The sequence below is a fragment of the Erythrolamprus reginae genome, chromosome Z (genome assembly GCF_031021105.1).
Source record: "Erythrolamprus reginae isolate rEryReg1 chromosome Z, rEryReg1.hap1, whole genome shotgun sequence".
Lineage (NCBI taxonomy): Eukaryota > Metazoa > Chordata > Lepidosauria > Squamata > Dipsadidae > Erythrolamprus > Erythrolamprus reginae.
Window position 1 is genome coordinate 92,000,301 of NC_091963.1, and position 20,192 is coordinate 92,020,492.

General features: G+C 43.5%; 1 protein-coding gene across 1 annotated transcript in view; it reads right to left on the reverse strand.

Annotated features, from left to right (window-relative positions):
• LOC139153132 (transmembrane protease serine 11A-like) overlaps positions 1-13,095 on the reverse strand; it is a 90,444-nt gene extending 77,349 nt beyond the window's left edge. Inside the window, exon 1 of the mRNA XM_070726729.1 lies at positions 12,932-13,095. Coding sequence (XP_070582830.1) covers positions 12,932-13,095 — 164 coding nt within the window. The remainder of the gene's footprint in view (positions 1-12,931) is intronic.
• Between the last annotated feature and the right edge of the window lie 7,097 nt (positions 13,096-20,192).

The window sequence follows — 20,192 nt, forward strand, 5'->3', positions numbered from 1 at the left end:
CCCATGCCTGGCGGTATAGGTGGGTCTTGAGTAGTTTGCAAAAGACAGGAAGGGTGGGGGCAGTTCTAATCTCCGGGGGGAGTTTATTCCAGAGGGCTGGGGCTGCCACAGAGAAGGCTCTTCCCTGGGGCCCGGCAAACAACATTGTTTAGTCAACGGGACCTGGAGAAGGCCAACTCTGTGGGACCTTATCGGTTGCTGGGATTCGTGCGGTAGCAGGCGGTTCTGGAGGTACTCTGGTCCAGTGCCATGTAGGGCTTTAAAGGTCATAACCAACACTTTGAATTGTGACCGGAAACTGATCGGCAGCCAATGCAGGCCACGGAGTGTTGTAGAAATGTGGGCGAATCTGGGAAGCCCCACGATGGCTCTCGCAGCCACGTTCTGCAGGATCTGAAGTTTCCGAACATTTTTCAAAGGTAGCCCCATGTAGAGAGCGTTGCAGTAATCGAACCTCGAGGTGATGAGGGCATGAGCGACTGTGAGCAATGACTCTCTGTCCAAATAGGGTCGCAACTGGTGCACCAGGCGAACCTGGGCAAACGCCTTCCTCACTACAGCCGAAAGATTATGTTCCAATGTCAGCTGTGGATCGAGGAGGACGCCCAAGTTGCGAACCCTCTCTGAGAAGGTCAGTAGATCCCCCCAAGGGTGATAGACAGACAGATGGAATTGTCCTTGGGAGGCAAGACCCACAGCCACTCTGTCTTGTCTGGGTTGAGTTTGAGCTTGTTGACACCCATCTAGGCCCCAACAGCCTCCAGTCACTGACACATCACTTCCACTGCTTTGTTGACTGGACATGGGGTGGAGATGTATAACTGGGTATCATTGGCATATTGATGATACCTCACCCCATGCCCTTGGATGATCTCACCCAGCGGTTTCATGTAGATATTGAATAGCAGGGGGAAGTGGACCAACCCCTGAGGCATCCCACAAGGGAGAGACCTAGAGGTTGACCTCTGACCCCCCACTAACACTGACTGTGATCGACCAGAGGGGTTGGAGGAGAACCACTGGAGAACAGTGCTTCCCACTCCGAGCCCCTCCAGCCGGCACAGAAGGATACCATGGTCGATGGTATTGAAAGCCGCTGAGAGGTCAAGAAGCACCAGGACAGAGGACAAGCCCCTTTTCCCGGGCCTGCCAGAGATTATCCATCAACACGACCAAAGCAGTTTCTGTGCTGTAGCCGGGCCTAAATCCAGACTGTTGAGGACCTAGATAATCAGCTTCTTCCAAGGACTGCTGGAGTTGGAGCGCCACCCCCTTCTCAACAACCTTCCCCATAAAGGGAAGGTTGGAGACTGGACGGTAGTTATTAAGCACGGCTAGGTCCAGGGAAGGCTTCTTGAGGAGTGGGCGCACAAGTGCCTCCTTATAAGGAGCCAGAAAGGACCCCCTCCCCAAGGAGGCATTGACAATCTCCTGGACCCAGCTCCGTGTCACCTCTCGGCTGGCCGAAACCAACCAAGAGGGACACAGATCCAGTAAACAGGTGGCGGAACTCACAGCTCCAATGGCCTTGTCCACTTCATCAGGTGTCACCAGGTCAAACTCCTCCCAGACAGATGGACAAAGACGTTTAGCCCCAGTCACCTCGACTGACTCATTGTCAGCCGACACTGCTGTGCAATTGGAGTCGAGGTCCGCCTGGATCTGAGTGACTTTATCAGTAAAAAATGAGTTAAATTCCTCGGCACTGCCCTGTAAGGGCTCCCCAACTCCCCCCTGATTTAGCAGGGAGTGGGTCACCTTAAACAGAGCGGCTGGGTGGGATTCTGCTGATGCAATCATTGAGGCATGGTACGCGCATCTTGTCACCTTGAGCGCCACTTTGTAGGTCTTAATAAAAGCTCTTACAAGTGTTCGATCAGATTCGGACTTGTTCTTCCTCCATCGCTTCTCTAGACGTCTCTTCTGGTGTTTCAACTCCCAGAGCTTCTCATTGAACCATGGAGCTCTATGGGGTCTAGTGCCACAGAGAGTTCGCAATGGCACAATTTGGTCAAGAGCCTCCGCTGCAGCCTTGTTCCAGGCCTCAGCAAGAGACTCTGCCGAGCTGTGGATGAGTGAATCAAGTAAAACCCCAAGCACCCTCTGAAAGCCCTCAGGGTCCATCAGGCGTCTGGGGCGGAACCTCCTAATCAGTTCTGCCTCCCTGCAGGGGAGGATTGGGGCCAGGAAATCAAGCCATAGTAGAAAATGGTCTGACCATGACAAAGGCAATGCTTCTAAGCCCCTTAGTCTCAGACCATTACTCAATTGCTCCGAGAGGAATACCATGTCGGGTGTGTGTCCCCCCTCGTGAGTCGGACTCTGAACTACTTGAGTCAGGTCCATGGCTGTCATGGTGGTCACGAACTCCTGTGCTAATCCAGAGGAACCACCGAGAGATGGCAGATTGAAGTCCCCCAGGACAATGAGTCTGAGGAACTCCACCGCCAATCCGGCCACCTCCTCGAGCAGCACAGGCAGGGCTGTTAACATGCACCTGGGAGGCAGGTACGTGAGTAACAAGCCCACCTGAACCCCTAAGTCCAACTTCACAAGGAGTGACTTACAACCCGCAATCTCAGGGGCAACGAGTCTACCCAGGTGAAGGTTCTCCTTGGCTACAATAGCCACTCCCCCCCCCCTTCCCTGGGGTCGAGGCTGATGCCATACCTGAAACTTGGCTGGGCATATTTCCGAGAGAGGAACTTCTCCCTCTGGGCCCAGCCAGGTTTCAGTCACACATGCCAGATCGGCCTCCTCATCCAGGATCAGATCTCGGATGAGGAGAGCTTTGTTTATGACCGATCTGGCATTGAGCAGCAGCAGCTTGATCCCAGGGCCCAGATTACACTCGTCACCAGGACCCCGGGTTGAGCTCACGGGGCCGGAACAAAGGATCACTTTTAGGCAGCGATCTCTTTTTCCTCCAGAATGGCTCGCCCCGTAAAGTAAGTGGCAGAAGCTTCTATGGCTTTCCCTCACAGAAATGGTCACATAATTGTGAATTACAATTTCTAAGCAAAGATGTTTGAATGTAAAATCAAAAGGACAAAATGTGTTTGCCTTGAATTTCTTTTTGCAATAAGTAGCTACTGTTCCAAGCTTCTTTTAGTGATGCCTCTATAGGGGGATGCCTAATGGATTCTGCTTGTCTATTCCAAGGATGTAGCCCTTTGGGATGTTATTATTTAACCTTATAATTACATTCTCTTTAATAGTGCCTAGTATAAGCACTGATTCTTCTCAGAAGTGGCAATTGTCACTCTTATAGATCTGCACAGTCATAAGCTCATGGCATGCTGTAACCCAAAGACTCCTTATTTTTGGAATATATGTGATTGGAGACAGCTTTTTAATTAAGGAGGAAGTTAATCTGAACACCATGCTGTAGGTTACCTGTTGGTTTAACTATTGGATGGAGAACATTTACTAGAATAATAGAATAACAGAGTTGGAAGGTACCTTGGAGATCTTCCTAGTGCAACCTCCCACACAGGCAGAAAACCCTACATTACTTCAGACAAATAGTTATTCAATATCTTCTTAAAATCTTGCAGTGTTGGAGCATTCACAACTTCTGGAGGCAAGCTGTTCCACTGATTAATTGTTTTAACTGTGAGGAAATTTCTCTTTAGTTCTAAATTGCTTCTCTCCTTGATCAGTTTCCATTCATTGCTTCTTGTTCTACCCTCAGATGCTTTGGAGAACAGCCTGCCTCTCTCTTTTTTGTGGTAACCCCTGAGATATTGGAACACTGCTATCGTGTCTCCCCTACTCCTTTTTTTCATTAAACTAGGTGAAGGACTACCAAAATTTTTACTACCACGCATGGTTTATTTTGTGAGTGTCACTTGATGGTCGAAGTGGCTTGCCGGCCATGTGACCAAGTGGGAGTGGCTTGACAATCATGTGACTTGGCCAAGGATTTTCCAAGAACCTCAAAACAATACCCATATCAATGGATTCAAAATAAGCAGGTCATCGAATTCACCCACATTCTATAAGTGAGCAGTAAAATGACAGAAACAGAATTTTGAAATCACATTTTGAGCATTGTCACAAAGTTGCCTTCATGATTAAAATGGCCACTCACAAAATAATCACTTACTCAAAGGCAACAAAGTACTACTTTCACAGTCTAAGTGAATATCCCGAAATGCTCCATTCCACATAGCAATCTTAACTCTCCTTCCTGCAGACTACCAAACAAAATCAAGGTTTCTGGCAAAACATTAGGTTTCAAGCATTATTCATTTTATTTTCTAGAGCAGGAGTCCCCAAACTTGGCAACTTTAAGACTTGTGAATTTCAACTCCCAGGCTGCCCCTCACCAGGACCTCCGGACAGATTTCGCCTAAGTAATGGAGGGGGGATGCCCTTAGGGCTCGCTAGGCAGGGCGTCCCAGGGACTGTGGGCAAGCCATCCCATACGCCAAGGGCTGTGGCAGGGGCAAGGGAGGGCTGGGACCCCTCTCCTTGCCCAGCAAGGAGCTTTCACCCAAAAGTTGCTTAGAAAGGCTTTTGGCAGGGTCCTTCCGCCCCATCTGGCTTCTCTGCAGGTTGTTTTATTAAGTCATAGATCAATAAAGTGATCCATATAAAGCCACATTGTTATCCATATATTCCGCTTTCACTGCAATTTTCCAACTAGCTATGAAGACCACTGTTCTAGAGAATACTTTAGCAATTCAGAAAGGAGGGGGAGGCAGAAACCCAGATCACATAGAATTAATTCTAGATCTTATCTACTTTTCATAGACACATTTGTTTGTAGCAGAATTGCCGGCTTTGGGGGTTTTAAATGCTTTCGGGAAGAATGCAGAGGCTGCCCAAAGAGGACACTCTGCATTTTCTATCGACATCTTTTGGTGCAAATTGGGTGCTCTGGGGTGGCGCTCCATTTTTGCTACTCCATTGCGTTCTCTCATGTCCGAAGCAGCAGCCCATCCCTGCATATCTAGTTCCTACAATCATTCTTCATATGATTTAGCCTCCAGTCCCCTAATCATTTTTCTTGCTCTTCTCTGCACTCTTTCTAGAATTTCAACATTCTTTTCATATTGTGGCAACCAGAACTGAATGCAGTATTCCAAGTGTGGGCTTAGCAAGGCATTATAAAGTGGCATTAACACTTCATGTGATATTGATTCTATCCCTTTGTTAATGCAGCCTAGAACTATATTGACTTTTTTGGCAGCTGCTGCACACTGATGGTTTATTTTTAAATGTTTGTCCCCTAAGACTCCTAGATCCCTCTCATAGTTACTACTGTTGAGCAAGGTACAGTATATACTATATCTGTGCATTTTGGGTTTTTTGCCTATTTTTTTTCACCATTGAATTTCATTTTTTTAGATAGCACCCAATGTTACAGTCTATCAAGAGCCTTCTGTATCTTGAGCCTATCTTCTGGAGTGTTGGCTATTCCTGCCAGTTTGGTGTCATCTGCAAATTTGATGAGTTCCCCATTTATCTCCTTGTCCAAGTCATTGATGAAGATGTTAAAGAATATTGCGCTGAAAACAGAACCTTGGGATACTGCACTACACACTTCCCTCCATTTAGATGTCAATGGATTGATCACTACACATTGAGTGTGGTTGGTCAGCCAGTTTTTAATCCATCTGGTGTTGTTCTTGTCTAACCCATATTTTTCTATTTTATCTATAGTAGTGAAGGAAAAATACATTGTGTATAAAATAGTTTAAGTTTTATTTTAAAAAGATCAGTGTCTGTTGTTTAAATTCTGTTTTAACAAGATAAATGTTTCCTGTTTAAGTTTTGTGTCTATTGTTTAAACTCTGTTTTAAGGAGATAAGTGTTTGCTGATAAGCTTCTGTTGCTTTTGCGGAAGGGACAGTTACCCAATTCATATCTGTTTAGGGCATATGATAAATCATATGAGGTACTATTCAGCTTTAGGAGAAAGGAAAGAGGATGTAGACCATATTTAGGCAAGGAATTCGATGAACCTCTGTGATAGGCTGAAACCCACCATGCTAGATTAGCTAGTGTAGGATTGGAAGGTCTTGTAATAAGTATATTAACCTGCTCTTTAGCTTCTGTACACTCTCTTCTTGTGAAGAGTATTACACTTTGCAAATCATTTTCTGTATACCCAGAGAGAGTAAACATTTCTGTTCTCTTGTCCAAAGGTCTCGTGCAAACTTTTAAAATCAAATTTCAGCACACAGTAGGTCATGGTCTACTTTATCAAATGACTTACTGAAGTCCAAGTAAATTATATCAACAACATTCCTCTGGTCTACTAAATGTTGTCACTTTGTCAAAGAATGCAATAAGATTAGTCTGGCATGACCTGTTTTTGACAAACCCATGTTGGCTTTTGGTTATTTTGTTTGCTTCTAGGTGTTCATTGATTCGTTGCTTGAATATCTTTTCCAGGTCTTTCCTAGTATTGAGATGAGACTGATAGATCTGAAGTTTCCTAGATCTATTTTTTTCCCTTTTTGAAGATGGGAAACTACATCAGCTCTTTTCCAGTCCTCTGGCAGTTCCCTGGTACTCCAGGATCTTTCTGGCTCAGCAAGTTTTTTAAAAAAGGAAAATACCGGTACCTAACTTGATTGTTCTGATTTGTAACATACATTCCCCCAACAAAACAGAAACTATTATTTATCTCTACCCACATACAATACATATAGGCTAAAGTGACCAGATTTTAACATTGCTAAAGTGGGACACCATTGATGGGGCGGGGGGAGCCAGCAAACCAGATACAACAGATCACTTAACTTTTGATAAGATAAACTCACCACTTCTGCTGCTTGCACAACACACGTACTGCTACTTGCATAACACACACACACACAGAGGGTGAAAAATACCAACCTAAACTTATCTACGTTCATTCCTTCCGTCTGGAGCCATTCAGAGCATGCCCACATGGCCAAGGGCTCTTTCCCAGATCTTTATGGCAAAGCCCACCAGGCCGAGGTTGTCAGCTGCCCGTTGTTAACCCTTTTCGGCCCTTTTCGAGGCAGGACAAGGGGAAGGCAAGAGAGACTGCTGGCCCCATCCTTTGGGAGCCCCTTCCAAGCCTGCCTTCCTTCTCACAGGCCCTGCACTTGGGGTCAACCTAGGAAAAAAAGAGAAGGGGTGGGGAGGGGCTGGGGAAGGAAGCCATCCACTTCTCTCTTCCCCTGGTGGTGGTTTTGCGTGGGGCTGCCTCCCAGGTTCCTGACTTCTCAAAAGTGGGAACAGAAGGAAGCTACAGCTGGGACCTTTCAGATGGAGGGGCGAGGAGTTGTGTGTGGATTTTGACAAAGCATCTCCTCTTCTATGCCAGGACAAAGGAAGGATAGGCTGCTTCTCAGTTTGCCTCGGGGTTCGCTTGCTCTTGCTCTCCCCTCTTGCTTTCCTAGTTACATGGGTTTTGTTTCCAGACACGTCGATTTCCTCCTGTTTTCGCCTCATGGAGCAGCACGCCCACAATGCCATTCTCCTGCTGTTCCCCAGCTTGTAAAAATCTGACTTTTTTAGAACATCGCGGGACATGGGACAAATTATTAAAATTAGGACTGTCCCACCAAAAGTGGGACATCTGGTCACCTTAATCTAGGCAACTCTGAGCAATGGCATTGAGCAGCACTGTTGAAGCTGGACCTGAATTTGAGGCCTGATCTCAACCTCAGCCCTAACACCATTGCTGCCTCTGAAAAGGACACTTAGTACTGTCCCTTAAAGCACAATTGTTTCTATTGCCAATGCTCCCCAAAATCTCCCACTCACCATATATTTCAGACAGTAACCTCAAAGCACCATACTTTCAGACAGAATGAGGCCTTCATTCTTCCATGGCCTCTGTTGCCCTGAAATCCATACAAAAGCACGTCCCATTTCAGATGATTTTTGGAATGCTTGGAGAGCACACCCCATTCTCTTGCAGCCTCTAAAAACAATTTAGAATGGGGTGTGTTTTTGAAAATAGTATTGATGTGTCACTCAACATGTTGTGAGTTATCAGCTTTGACACACATATCATAGGTTCACCACCCTTGGTCTAGGTTATTATACCGATAGACTATGGCAGAGCAGCCTTATTTCTTCATTCTCTATTTGCCTCCCAGTCATACAGCTTCATTATTCAATGTCATGATGACAGCTTTATCTGTGTTTGTTGATCAAAAACTGCTAAACATCAATGATCTCAGAGGAACTAAGGCTGAGTTTTCCATTATTTTTCCCACAAGCAATAGCTTTATCCATGCATAACTTTAACCTTTTCATGAAAATCATTTGCCATTTGGAGTGGGGGGATTGTTTCTGAGTTCCTTCCTGAGGAGTATTGTGTAAGGTGACCAGACGTCCCGCATTCAGCAGGACAGTCATGCTTTTTAGCAATTTGTCCCGCATCCCGGGGCATTTTTTAAAAGTCCTGATTTCCCCCCCTTTTATTTTTCTTTCTTTCTTTCGTTCTTTCTTTTTATTTGCTCACTTCCCCCCCTTCCTCTTCCACTGTTGCTCACTCCTCACCCCCCCCCCCCGGCTCGACACCTTCCTGTGGCCACCACCGTGGGGCTGAGCCGCCCAGGCAGGAGGGCTCGCTGGCCGCAACAGCAAAGGCAGGGGAAGGAAAGGGAAGCGCCGCCAAGGCATTCGGTCCCCTGCTGCTCTGACAGCCCATCTGCTGTGCTTAGGGGTGGGTGGAGGGATGGAGCAGCATTTGCATCAGGCGGGAAAACCCATCTGTTCACCAGGTCGCCTGATGAATAAAGGTGGGTCCGTCTCAGTGTGGCATTTTTCCTTGCCTTCCCCCACCGCTGCTATGGCTATGTAGAACAATGACTCTAACTTTGGGGGAGGGGGATGGAAAGAAAGATGAGGAAGTCTTTTTTGAGAAAAAGTGCAACTGGCAGGAGCTTTCACCTTCCTTAACCTGGGCTAGGTTTGGAAACCAGAGTGGAAAGCTAAGTTGACTCCTGGTGACTCCTACTGAGTTGGCCGGAGTAAGATGTCCCATAGAAATGTGATAATGACCATGTGTCCACAACCAGGCGGCAGCAGCCAAGTGACCATGGTGAGTTATCCATTCCATAATTTCTTGCTTTCAGTCTCAATGTTTCTATATTTGATTGTGTAGCACTGAACACTTCTTATTTTATAGACATTATTTGAACATAACATTATTTTGTCTGTTAAAAGTCCAAACCTAAGAATATTATGGGAAATGTATATATGTGTATATATTATAATTATGTATATAATTATAATAATGATAATGACAACAACAGAGTTGGACGGGACCTTGGAGGTCTTCTAGTCCAAACCCCTGCTTAGGCAGGAAACCTTACACTACTTCAGACAGATGGTTATCCAACATCTGATTAAAAACTTCCAGTGTTAGGGCATTCACAACTTCTGGAGGCAAGCTGTTCCACTTATCAACCATTCTGACTGTCAGGAAATTTCTTCTTAGTTCTAAGATACTTCTCTCCTTGTTTAGTTTCCACTCATTGCTTCTTGATCTACCTTCAGGTGCATTGGAGAATAGGTTGATTCCTTCTTTGTGGCAACCCCTGAGATATTGGAACACTGCTATCATGTCTCGCCTAGCCCTTTTTTCATTAAACTAGCCATGCCCAGTTCCTGCAACCGTTCATATGTTTTAACCTCCAGATCCCTAATCATTTTTGTCGCTCTTCTCTGCAATTTTTCTAGAGTCTTTTTGCATTGTGGCAACCAAAACTGAATGCAGTATTCCAAGTGTGGCCTTACCAAGGACTTATAAAGTGGTATTCACACTTCAGGTGATCTTGATTCTATCCCTCTGTCAATGTAGCCTGGAACTGTGTTGGCTTCTTTGGCAGCTGCTGCACACTGCTGGCTAATATTTAAATGGTTGTCCACTAGGACTCCAAGATCCCTCTAATTGTTACAACTGTTGAGCAATGTACCACATATACTGTACCTGTTTTGTTTTTCTTGCCTAAATGTAGAACCTTACTTTTTTTACCATTGAATTTCATTTTGTTAGATAGTGCCCATTGTTCAAGTTTGTCAAGACCCTTCTGTATTTTGCACCTAGCTTCTGGAGTGTTGGCTATTCCTGCCAGTTTGGTGTCTTCTGCAAATTTGATAAGTTCCCCATCTATGCCCTCGTCCAAGTCATTGATGAAGATGTTGAAGAGTACTGGTCCTAAAACAGAGCCTTGGGGTGTTCCACTTCATACATCCCTCCAAGTAGATGTACAGTAGTTCCATTGAGCACTATAAGTTGATTGTGGTTAGTTAGCCAGTTTTGAATCCATCTGGTGGTGTTGCTGTCCATCCCACATTTTTTCTACTTTATTTAGTAATAGGTTATGGTCTACTTTGTCAAACTCCAAGTAAACCACATCAACAGCATTCTTCGAGTTTTTGGAGAGGGGTGCCATGTAAATCCAATTAAATAAGTAAATAAATACATTCCTTTGGTCCACTAATTATGTCATTTTGTCAAAGAATGCTATAAAATTAGTCTGGCATGATCTTTTTTTGACAAACTCATGTTGGCTTTTGGTTATTATTTAGTTTCCTTCTAGATGTTCATTGACTTGTTGCTTGATTATCTTTTCCAAAATCATCTCGGGTATTGAGGTCAGACTGATTGGTCCGTAGTTTCCTGGATCTGTTTTTCCCCCTTTCTTGAAGATGGGAACTACATCAGCTCTTTTACAGTCCTCTGGCAATTCCCCGATGCTCCAGGATCTTTGAAAGACATAGTTCAGTGGTTCTGAGACCTTGTCTACCAATTCCTTCAGAACCTTAGGGTGTAATCCATCTGGTCCTGGTGATTTGAATTCATATAGGGTGGACAGGTGTTCCCTTACCATTTCTTTTCCATTTTAACTTGTGTTCCTAATATGTTTTTTGTGATGCTGTTTTTGATAGGTTAGGCTGTTTATTTCCTTTGTATAAAGACAGATGCAAAAAACATGCTGAGTAGCTCTGCTTTCTCCTTGTTGCTTATCACCTTCTTGCAGTTTTCTCCCTGCAATGGACCAATTGTTTCCTTGACTTTTTTCTTGTTTTTAATACGTTGGAATAAGCTTTTTTTTGGTTACTTTTTATTCTTGTTGCAAGCCTTTGTTCGTTATGAACTTTAGCTTTCCTCAGTTCATCTTTACAGGCTTGGGCTATTTGCTGGTATTCTGCCTTAGTTATTTCCCCTTCTTTTCACATTTTATACTTGCCCTTTTTGTCTTATACATCAGAGATAGATTCGAACCAGTAGCAAACCACTGGCGATATCACAATGACATCACAGAATTGGCTTGGTTGGTGCTGGTCTGTGAGCACCGCCATTTCCTTTTAAAAAGTGTTTTTTTTATTTCTGGGGTCTTTTTCTTCTGCGTGTGCACAGAAGCTAAGTTTCCAGCACTGTGCATGCATCGCCATCTTATTTTCAGCCTTTATTGGGGGGGGGGGGGGGGGTGTTTAAAAAATGTTGGGCACTACAAATAATAATTTAATAATAATAATTTATTAGATTTGTATGCTGCCCCTCTCCGAAGACTCGGAGCAGCTCACAACAGTGATAAACAATGTGACAAATCCAATACTTAAAAACATCTAAAACCCCATATCATTAAAACTATACAACTCAGTCATACCATACATAAACTGTATGATAGTCCAGCTGACTATCCCCTCCCTCATCTTCTTCCTCCTCCTCCTCCTCAGAAAGCAGCAGGGAATCCAGCACCAGCAGGAGTTGCAGGGGGCCGATTTCCTCCCCTATCTTTTCTCAACAGCTGATTAGCACACATTCACCTAGCTACCCAGCGTGAGGCAGGGGGCTGACCCAGGAAGGAGAATGCAGGAAACACGAAGCAAATTGTCACCCCAGAGAGCAACACTGGTGAGGTTGTAAGTCAAGGACTTAATAGTTCACTTGAACAAAGATGGTCGTTCAAGTCACTCCCACCTGGTCACATGGCCAGCAAGCCACTCCTACCCAGTCACATGACCATCAGGCCACACCCACAAAATAAGCCACACCCACTGTAGCAGTTCAAATTTTGGCTGCCCATTACTGCTTATGTATATCTATGTGTGCATCTCTCTCTCTCTCTCTCTCTCTCTCTCTGCATGTGTGTGTGTATCCAAACATCTCTCTTATATTCTCTTCTTTCTTTCTCTCTTTATTTTGTCAAATAAGTATAGGATTGTAGTTTGTATAAGCATAACATAAGTAGTAAATAATGATGAAAAAAGACAATAGGACAGTAGGACAGTAGGACAGGGATGGTAGGCACAATGGTGCGCTTATGCACGTCCCTTACAAACCTTTTAGAAAAGGGGAGAGGCCAACTGTAGACAATCTGAGGTTAAAGATTTTGGGGGTTGGGGAAGAAACCACAGAGTCAGGTAATGCATTCCAGCGTTGATTACTCTATTGCTGAAGTCATATTTTCTGCAATCTAGTTTGGAGCGGTTTACGTTAAATTTGAATGTATTAGGTACACATGTATCGTTGTGGTTGAAGGTGAAGTAGTCATTAATAGGAAGGACATTTTGGTATATGATTTTATGAACTACTGTTAGATCAGATTGGAGGCGATCTTTAAAACTATAATTTTAAAAACCTAGAATCTTGCAAATAATCTCCTATTGTAATATACTGAGTAAATGTAATGTTGGTAATGTTCATAAGAATAAATCCAACTACAGATATTTGCACCACAATACAAATTATAAATAAATCCTGCAATACAGTTCCAACCAAAAAATTGACTTATGTACTTTTTCTCCTTATATACTAATGAAGACAGAATTTTTAATGCAAGAAACATACAACAGAAAAAAAGGATTTGTGAACACAATTCTCAGCATTATCCAACCTTGCCCATCTTATTGTTACCAGTATTCTTCAGAAGATTTTCCCCAATTTCCATCCCCCAATTCAAATCAAACTCATATTACTTACCTCTGAAGGCCCCAAGGCTCATTGTGGTAGCTCAGGTAGCCTATAGGAGTTCCTAAACCAGTCTGGATAAAATCAGGACCACAACGAGAATGCTGCTGAAATACCCAATTCTTACTGTGTCTGGTTTGACAGACAGGGAAGACTGCTAATGGAAATGTCTTCATTGCAATAGTGAAACAACACCCAACAATGTGCAGAAATGCAAAATGTGGGTGAAACAGAGCAAATTAAAATAAAAGAAACATGTCATCATGTGGGAAATTATCAGTCTTTAGGCTTCTGATAAGTCCAATATAAATTCCCACATAGACATGGATGAAATCAATCAAACCAGACAAAAAATTGCAATCTTGTTCTTTTCTAGAAAGATTTCCAGTTTTCTAAATATGACCAGCACATGTAGTTCCAATGGCTAGCACCTTCTAATAATATTCTCTTTCATCATCACTTATTGCCATTCTTCACTTAAAGTCATCCCACAGCAGCCAGTTGGACTAATTGATTCATAAAATAGTAATATAATGTCTGTCTGCTGTTCACTATTCCAGAGACATCCCTCATTTTTGTGTCATTGGTTGCATCTAATCTCCTAATTATGTGTTATACTCTACAAATAAGGAACTTCCTATGGGAGGTGCTTCCCATTTAAAAACTTGAACTTTTATTATTTAATCTTCCTTTTCTCAATAAAAACATTATTTTCAGTAAACAATTTACCAGAAACCATCTTTGCAAGAGCCTTAAAAAGTAAAGATTGGGAATTAGAGATCTCAAAATTCTCTTAAGCATCTGCTGTCCTTTCCAACAGAAAGTCACATTCAAGCTAAATGTAGAACAATTCACTTTAGTGAGGAAGATGGTGATGGACGCTTTATTTATTATATTTATATTGGCCATTACCTGCTGGATACTGATTGCCAGTACCACCCATTGTCTGTATTGCTGAATTTAACCTGATTGAACTGCTGATTATGGCCCACGATATTAAGTTCAGAGGAGCCATAATATCACTGACATATTTTCCTCTCAAAACAACTTATCTTTTCTTGAACAATCTCCTGAATAATCAACTAGCAATTAAGAACCTAACTGATAATGTTAATGTTGAAGAAAGAATTTCTTGTTAGACTGCAATCCTTAATTTAATTACCTAACATGGAAACACTTTAGTAGGACTTACAGGTAGTCCTTGACTTACAAATTTCAACTGAGCGAAAATTTTCCATTGCTAAGCAGTTGCTAAGTGAGTTTTGCACCAAAAAGAGGCATGGTCGTGCAGAGGTTAGAGTGCAATATTGCAGACTAATTCTGCTGACTGCCAGTAGTTCGATCTGAGCTGTTCAAGGTTGACTCAATCTTCCATCCATCCAAGGTGGGTAAAATGAGGATCCAAATTGTTGGGTGCAACATGCTGATTCTGTAATCTGCTTCAAAAAGGCTGAAAAACACTATGAAGTACTATATAAGTGTATTGCTATTTTACAACCTTTCTTGCCACGGTGGTTAAGTGAATCACTACAATTGATAAATTAGTAACATAGTTGTTAAGTAAATCTGATCTCCCAATTGACTTTGTGATCAATAAAAGATCACATGACCCTAGGGCATTGCAACTGTCATGCATACATGCCAGTTGCCCATATTTGAAATCTGAGCAGGGGCTCACGGAGATGTTGCAACAGACAAAAGTGTAAAAAATGATCATAAGTCACTTTTTTCGGTGATGGTAGGCTCTCAAATGGTCATTAAATAAATGATTATAAAGTGAGGTCTAAGTATACTGGAAATTTGTCAGGATTCTGAAGAGTTCAAAGTAAGAACAAGTCTAAAGAAGAGTATAAAGGTAAGAACAAGAATACAAAAGAAAAAAGAAAAAAACAGACATTTCAAAACAAGGAAGATAGCGATGAATTTTTCAAGATAGAACAAAAGGAAAATAACTCTTATAAACTATTCTAAAGTAGAGGTGGGTTCCTCCTGGTTAACACCAGTTCTATAGAACTAATAGCTAACCGCTGGTAATGTCACAGAGCCAGCTTTTTCGGTGCTGGTCCATGGATGCTGCCATCTTTTTTTTAAAAAAAATTGAATTTTTTGATGATTTTTTTTCTTCTGCACATGTGCAGAAGCCAAATTGTTGGCACTGTGCATGTGCCACCATTTGATGGCAGGAACAGCACAGGATGATTCTTGTGGAGCTAGGATGGAAGTTTTTAAAGCAATGTGTGCAGAGTTAGATGTTCCTTTGGCGCAGGAGAAGACTGAGGGTCCCTCCGTGATAATCCCATTTCTTGGCATTGAGCTTGACTCAGACAAGCGGACCTGCCGTCTCCCACCAAGTAAGGTTGAAAAACTTTGGAATAAAATCAGGGAGGTGCTAGGAACCAAGCAGGTGACATTGAGACAGGTTCTGGAGTTTGTGGGTCTGTTCAATTTTGCTTGAAAAGTCATAGCCCCAGGCAGAGCTTTTTCTCGGTGTTTATATTCAGCCATGTAGAGAGGCCACATCACAGGGTGCATTTTAAGGCTGAGGTTGGGAAGGACCTGGAAACATGGCAGGGTTTTCTGGACAGCTTTAATGGTGTGGCATTTTGGAGGCAGGAACAATTGTTGGAGGCTGAATTACAGGTGAAGTAGGATGCTGCAGGGGCCTCAGGTTTCGGAGTGGTGTTGGGGAATCAATAGTATTACTCCCCATGGCCAGACACCTGGCTGTTGGGTGACATTTATCCCTACATTTCTCGAATTTTTTCCCATAGTAGTGGTGGTGGAGATCTGGGGGTCACAGCTCACAAACAAAGCAGTCAATTTCTGGTGCGATAACCAAGCAGTGGCCCACATAATTAATTCTTTGTCATCTAGCAGCGAATGGATTATGCGCCTGGTTTACTATTTTGTAAGCAGGTGTTTGGACCTCAATGTATTCTTCTTGGCGCACCATGTGCCAGGCATGGAGAATAGCAAAGGAGGAATCAGAAGAAGTGTCCCAGCATCTGTGGGAGCTTGGAGAGCTGAGGGAACCAGGGCAATTGATTTGTCTGTAGTACCCGGAGACCATGCCAACAAGCAGGTAACGAGTTTGATGCCTTTTCGCAGGAGAGAGGCCATGAGCAGATATGGCCCATCCCAGTTGAGCACCTTCTAGAATTCTGTATAGTAAACAGACAAAGGGTTTGTCTGCACGCACAGTAAGGGGTAAGGTCACTGGTCTAGTGCTCACCTCCAAGGCCAGGGGATTTTATGAGTGTTCTACTGATTTTAGAATCAGAAGACGTTAGATGGTTGGACAAAGGAGGGGGCTCAGTTAAAGGCAGACTGCAGGAAGTCTCTTTCGATAGAGCAGCTCACGGGACTTAGTGATCAATGCAACTGTGCAACTCAGACTATGAGGCTTCATTATTTCACGCGACAGCCGCAACATTGTTGTTTGGGACTTTCGGGTCAGTGAAGTGTTAGCAGGATCAATTAAAGACATCCCAATGCATGCTTTTGTCGCGCTGGAAATTGCCAGCCCTCAACGACATTGAGAAACATCCAGTAGTTAGAGAGTTAACTCTGTCTAGTAAGATAGCTCCTCCTGTGTGATGTAACCTGTTTGCTCACATCCCCTTTTTCTGATAAAGAAGGGCGGTCTCTATCCAGAGTCCATTACTCTTCGGTTCGTCTTTCTTAGCTAGAAGATGTGCCATCTTATGTCTCCTAAGACAATTATTATTTTTATACTTTCTTAATAAAAAGTAACTTGTTCTTTCGAACATGCTTTGTCTGTACTTCAATACCCATCGCCTCGGGAAGGTCCTGGCTCACTCCTCACGGGCTGAGCGCCTTGCTTAAGGTAAGGGCCCTTCTAATCCCGACATGGTAGCAGAGGATGGTTATTATTGAAGTAATAGACCCCGCTTACACCCCGTAAGATCACTAGGAATCTCTCCTGATGCCAGCGAAGAAGAAACGCAATCCTCTTACGCAATCCTACGTAGATTCTCTCACGAGCCAGCAGCTAGCCGAGCTCAAGAAGACTATTCGTGTAACGGATAGTAAACGGAATCCTACAATGTCTTTGCACTCTGAGAAGGAAGCCGTTCCAGCTGACGACAGCATTCAGCAAACTGTAAGTCTATCTTACATGATTGATGATGTTGGGAATCGGGAGGAGGAATGTAAATCTGCCCAGGGTGGCCCCTCCGGCAGTCTTTCAATTAACCCTAGCGATGAAGAAGAAGACGAGATGTTAACTCTCTTCCCATCTCAATCATCCGCCATGCATGTTAAGGCATCAGCCAAAATGAAGCATGTAGATGATTTCAGCTCTCTCACTTCTGCTAAAATAAAAGGAACATCCTTAAACTTGCAGAAAATTGAAGAGCTCATTGAAAAGGATGAGAAAGAAATTCACGCATTAGAATCAGTCTGTCTCCACTTTGATAACTTACCTACTATGAAAAATATAGAGCAGCAAGAAATCTATTTCAGTTATTTAAAAAAGGCGGATGATGCCAGAACTGAATTAAGATCTTTGAAGAAACTCCAGCTTAAACTTATTACAGAAAAGATGGAGGTTATGTCCCTGAGAGGTGCTACGTATGCTCATTCCCCAAAGGGAGAGACAGAAGGAATCCATTCCTTCCACTCACCCGAAGATAAGCATGCGTACATCAGTCATACTCCCATGGTGACCCACTTCTTCCCGCCTGCCTCTAACATAGAACACATTCCAATTGAGGAAGGGAGGGCTAACCAGCCCAAAGAAAAAAAAACGGAGCTTTTGCATTTTGAATCTGTTGACTACAGAGGGGGGAGGACTTCCCCCACTGTTAGAAGTCACGCAGCAGCGGCCACTAGTGGATGGAATGCGCCAAAGGCACAAACTGTTCCTGAAACTAATGCATATGATGTGAAGCCTAATGCAATTAGAGTTTCCCTCACCGCAAACATCCAAAGGCAATCACTCCCTCATGTTCCAGGTACTTCTGTTTCACCACAGATACCTCCAGTCTTTATTCCACAGATGCAAGCACAACTTTCCCAGGTGGGACAGCCACAAGGTTTGCCAGGAGGGGTTGGGGCTCAACCCCAGCCACTCCAAGCAGTTCAGATGACTGCACCAGCGAGGCAGACCATCACCTTTTCTACACTGAAAGGTGAGTTTGTGCTGTTACCAAATCGACTAGATTTTAAGGTATGGCTTTGCAGGATAGGACTGATCTTCATACTCATGTCTATAGACTCTGATGTTTTGTTCAACCCATGTACTCCTGAATGGAAGAAGGTTGTTGACAGATTTAGCAGATATCCACTGCCTTTTAAAACTACTCAGAGACTCTGTAACATGCTAACTGAAGAAGCTGAGTTGCTGAACACTGGCCTTAGACCTATGTCAGCAGCATTTAAATCTAACTTGGCCAAGGGCGGTCAGCAGAAAACAAGTACTCCAAAGTACTCACGCCAGAAATCTTTTAAGAAGGATGACACTCGCAAATCTCCTGATGTGCAAACTGTGAAATCTGGCGAGACTGATCATCCACCTTATCCAACCCAGCCTAAAGGCGCTCACAAGAAAGGATCCAGAGGAAAGAGTTCTGGAGCTGCAAAGTCAACTCCCAAAGACTCAAAAGATGAGAAACCTACTTATGTTGGTACCATCCACCTCAGCATTGTTCCTGACAAGAGTCCACTCTACGACATTCGTGAGTTATGGACCCTAGACAGCGGAGCAGCGGCACACATCGCGTACCGGAAGGAATCCTTCAGTGAGCTACACCCGACAGATGTCAAGGAAGTATTCGGAGTTGGTGATCTACGTTCCAAGGTGGAAGGAAAAGGAAAAGTCTTCGTCAAAGAACTGGACTCCCTTATCTCAAATGTTTTCTACGTTCCAACTGCCAAGAACAACATCCTTAGTGGATATTGCCTGAGAGAAGAATTGAAGGTTGTAATAAACTTTGAACTTACTGATACTAACATTATCAAGGATGGCAAACTTCTTGCTACTGCCATTCCCATCAAAGGTGTCTTTTATTTACAACCCAAACCTGCCAGCAAAGGTAGTGTAAGTATAAGCGTTCCAAAGGGCGTAAGCACAGGTCCAGAGAGAAACCCTGGTGCCACCGCTAGTTCAAAGGTTCCTAAAACCAATGAAACCCCTGAGGTTCCCAATGCTATTAAAAATGTTAAACATGTGTTAACAAATAAATCTTTTCATTCCAGGTGCATTCACAGATGGCATCGTCGCTTGGGGCATGCTTCTTACCCCAAAGATGTCTGAATATGTTGCAAAGATGTCTGAATATGTTGATGGTTTCACAATTGATGGGGCTTGCAAGGTTTACTTAGATTGTAAAATTTGTAACTCTGCCAAATCCAAGCACTCCCCAGTTCCCAAGGTGGCTGTCCGGCTCTGTACACGCATCTTTGAATTGGTCCATACCGACGTTGTCGGTCCATTTCGGCCTACTGTTGGTAAACGTAAGTATTTCTTAACTGTAGTTGACAGTTACTCACGATTTGGCTATGTTTTTCTTTTAAAAAATCAGAGGCGTTTGAGGCTTTTAAAGGCTTTGCTGCAGAGATACTCACCCAACACGACGTCTGGATCAAGCGGATTCAAAGTGATCGTGGAGGCGAATTTATGTCACAACAGTTCCAAGGATGGATGGCCAGGAATGGAATCCGCTAGCAGACCTCATCACCCGGGACGCCACAGCATAATGGTGTGTGCGAACGCAGGAACGGGATTTTGCAGACAATGTTTCGTTGTCTCATTGAGGATGCGAACGTGGACTTTTCATACTGGGGCGAAGCATTAAGGTATGCTAATTACATTGTTAACAGAACATGGAGTAGTGTCATACAAGACACTCCTTATTACTTGCTCCATGGCAAGAAACCTGACATTCAAAATATCTACATTTTTGGTTGTTATGCCACTGTTAACATTCCAGTTGAACAGAGAAGAAAAGGAGGTCCTGTGTCAGAAAGAATGAGAATTTGCTGACTCTCATCATAGAGTTTACATTTCTAATTCAGCCAAATTTGAGGAAGACACAAATTGGTCCAGTATACATAGTAATGACACTTCAGTTTATTTTCCTAAGGAAGGTGTGGCGATACCTGATGACCAGGGAGCTGTGCCAGATATTCCTGATGTTCCAGATGATGAACAGCCTTCGACAGTTGCCGAGGAAACCTCTGGTGATGAACTTGAAGGCGGAGATGATGATGAAGGATGGACCAGCGTTCCAAGACGTTCCAAGAGGACTAC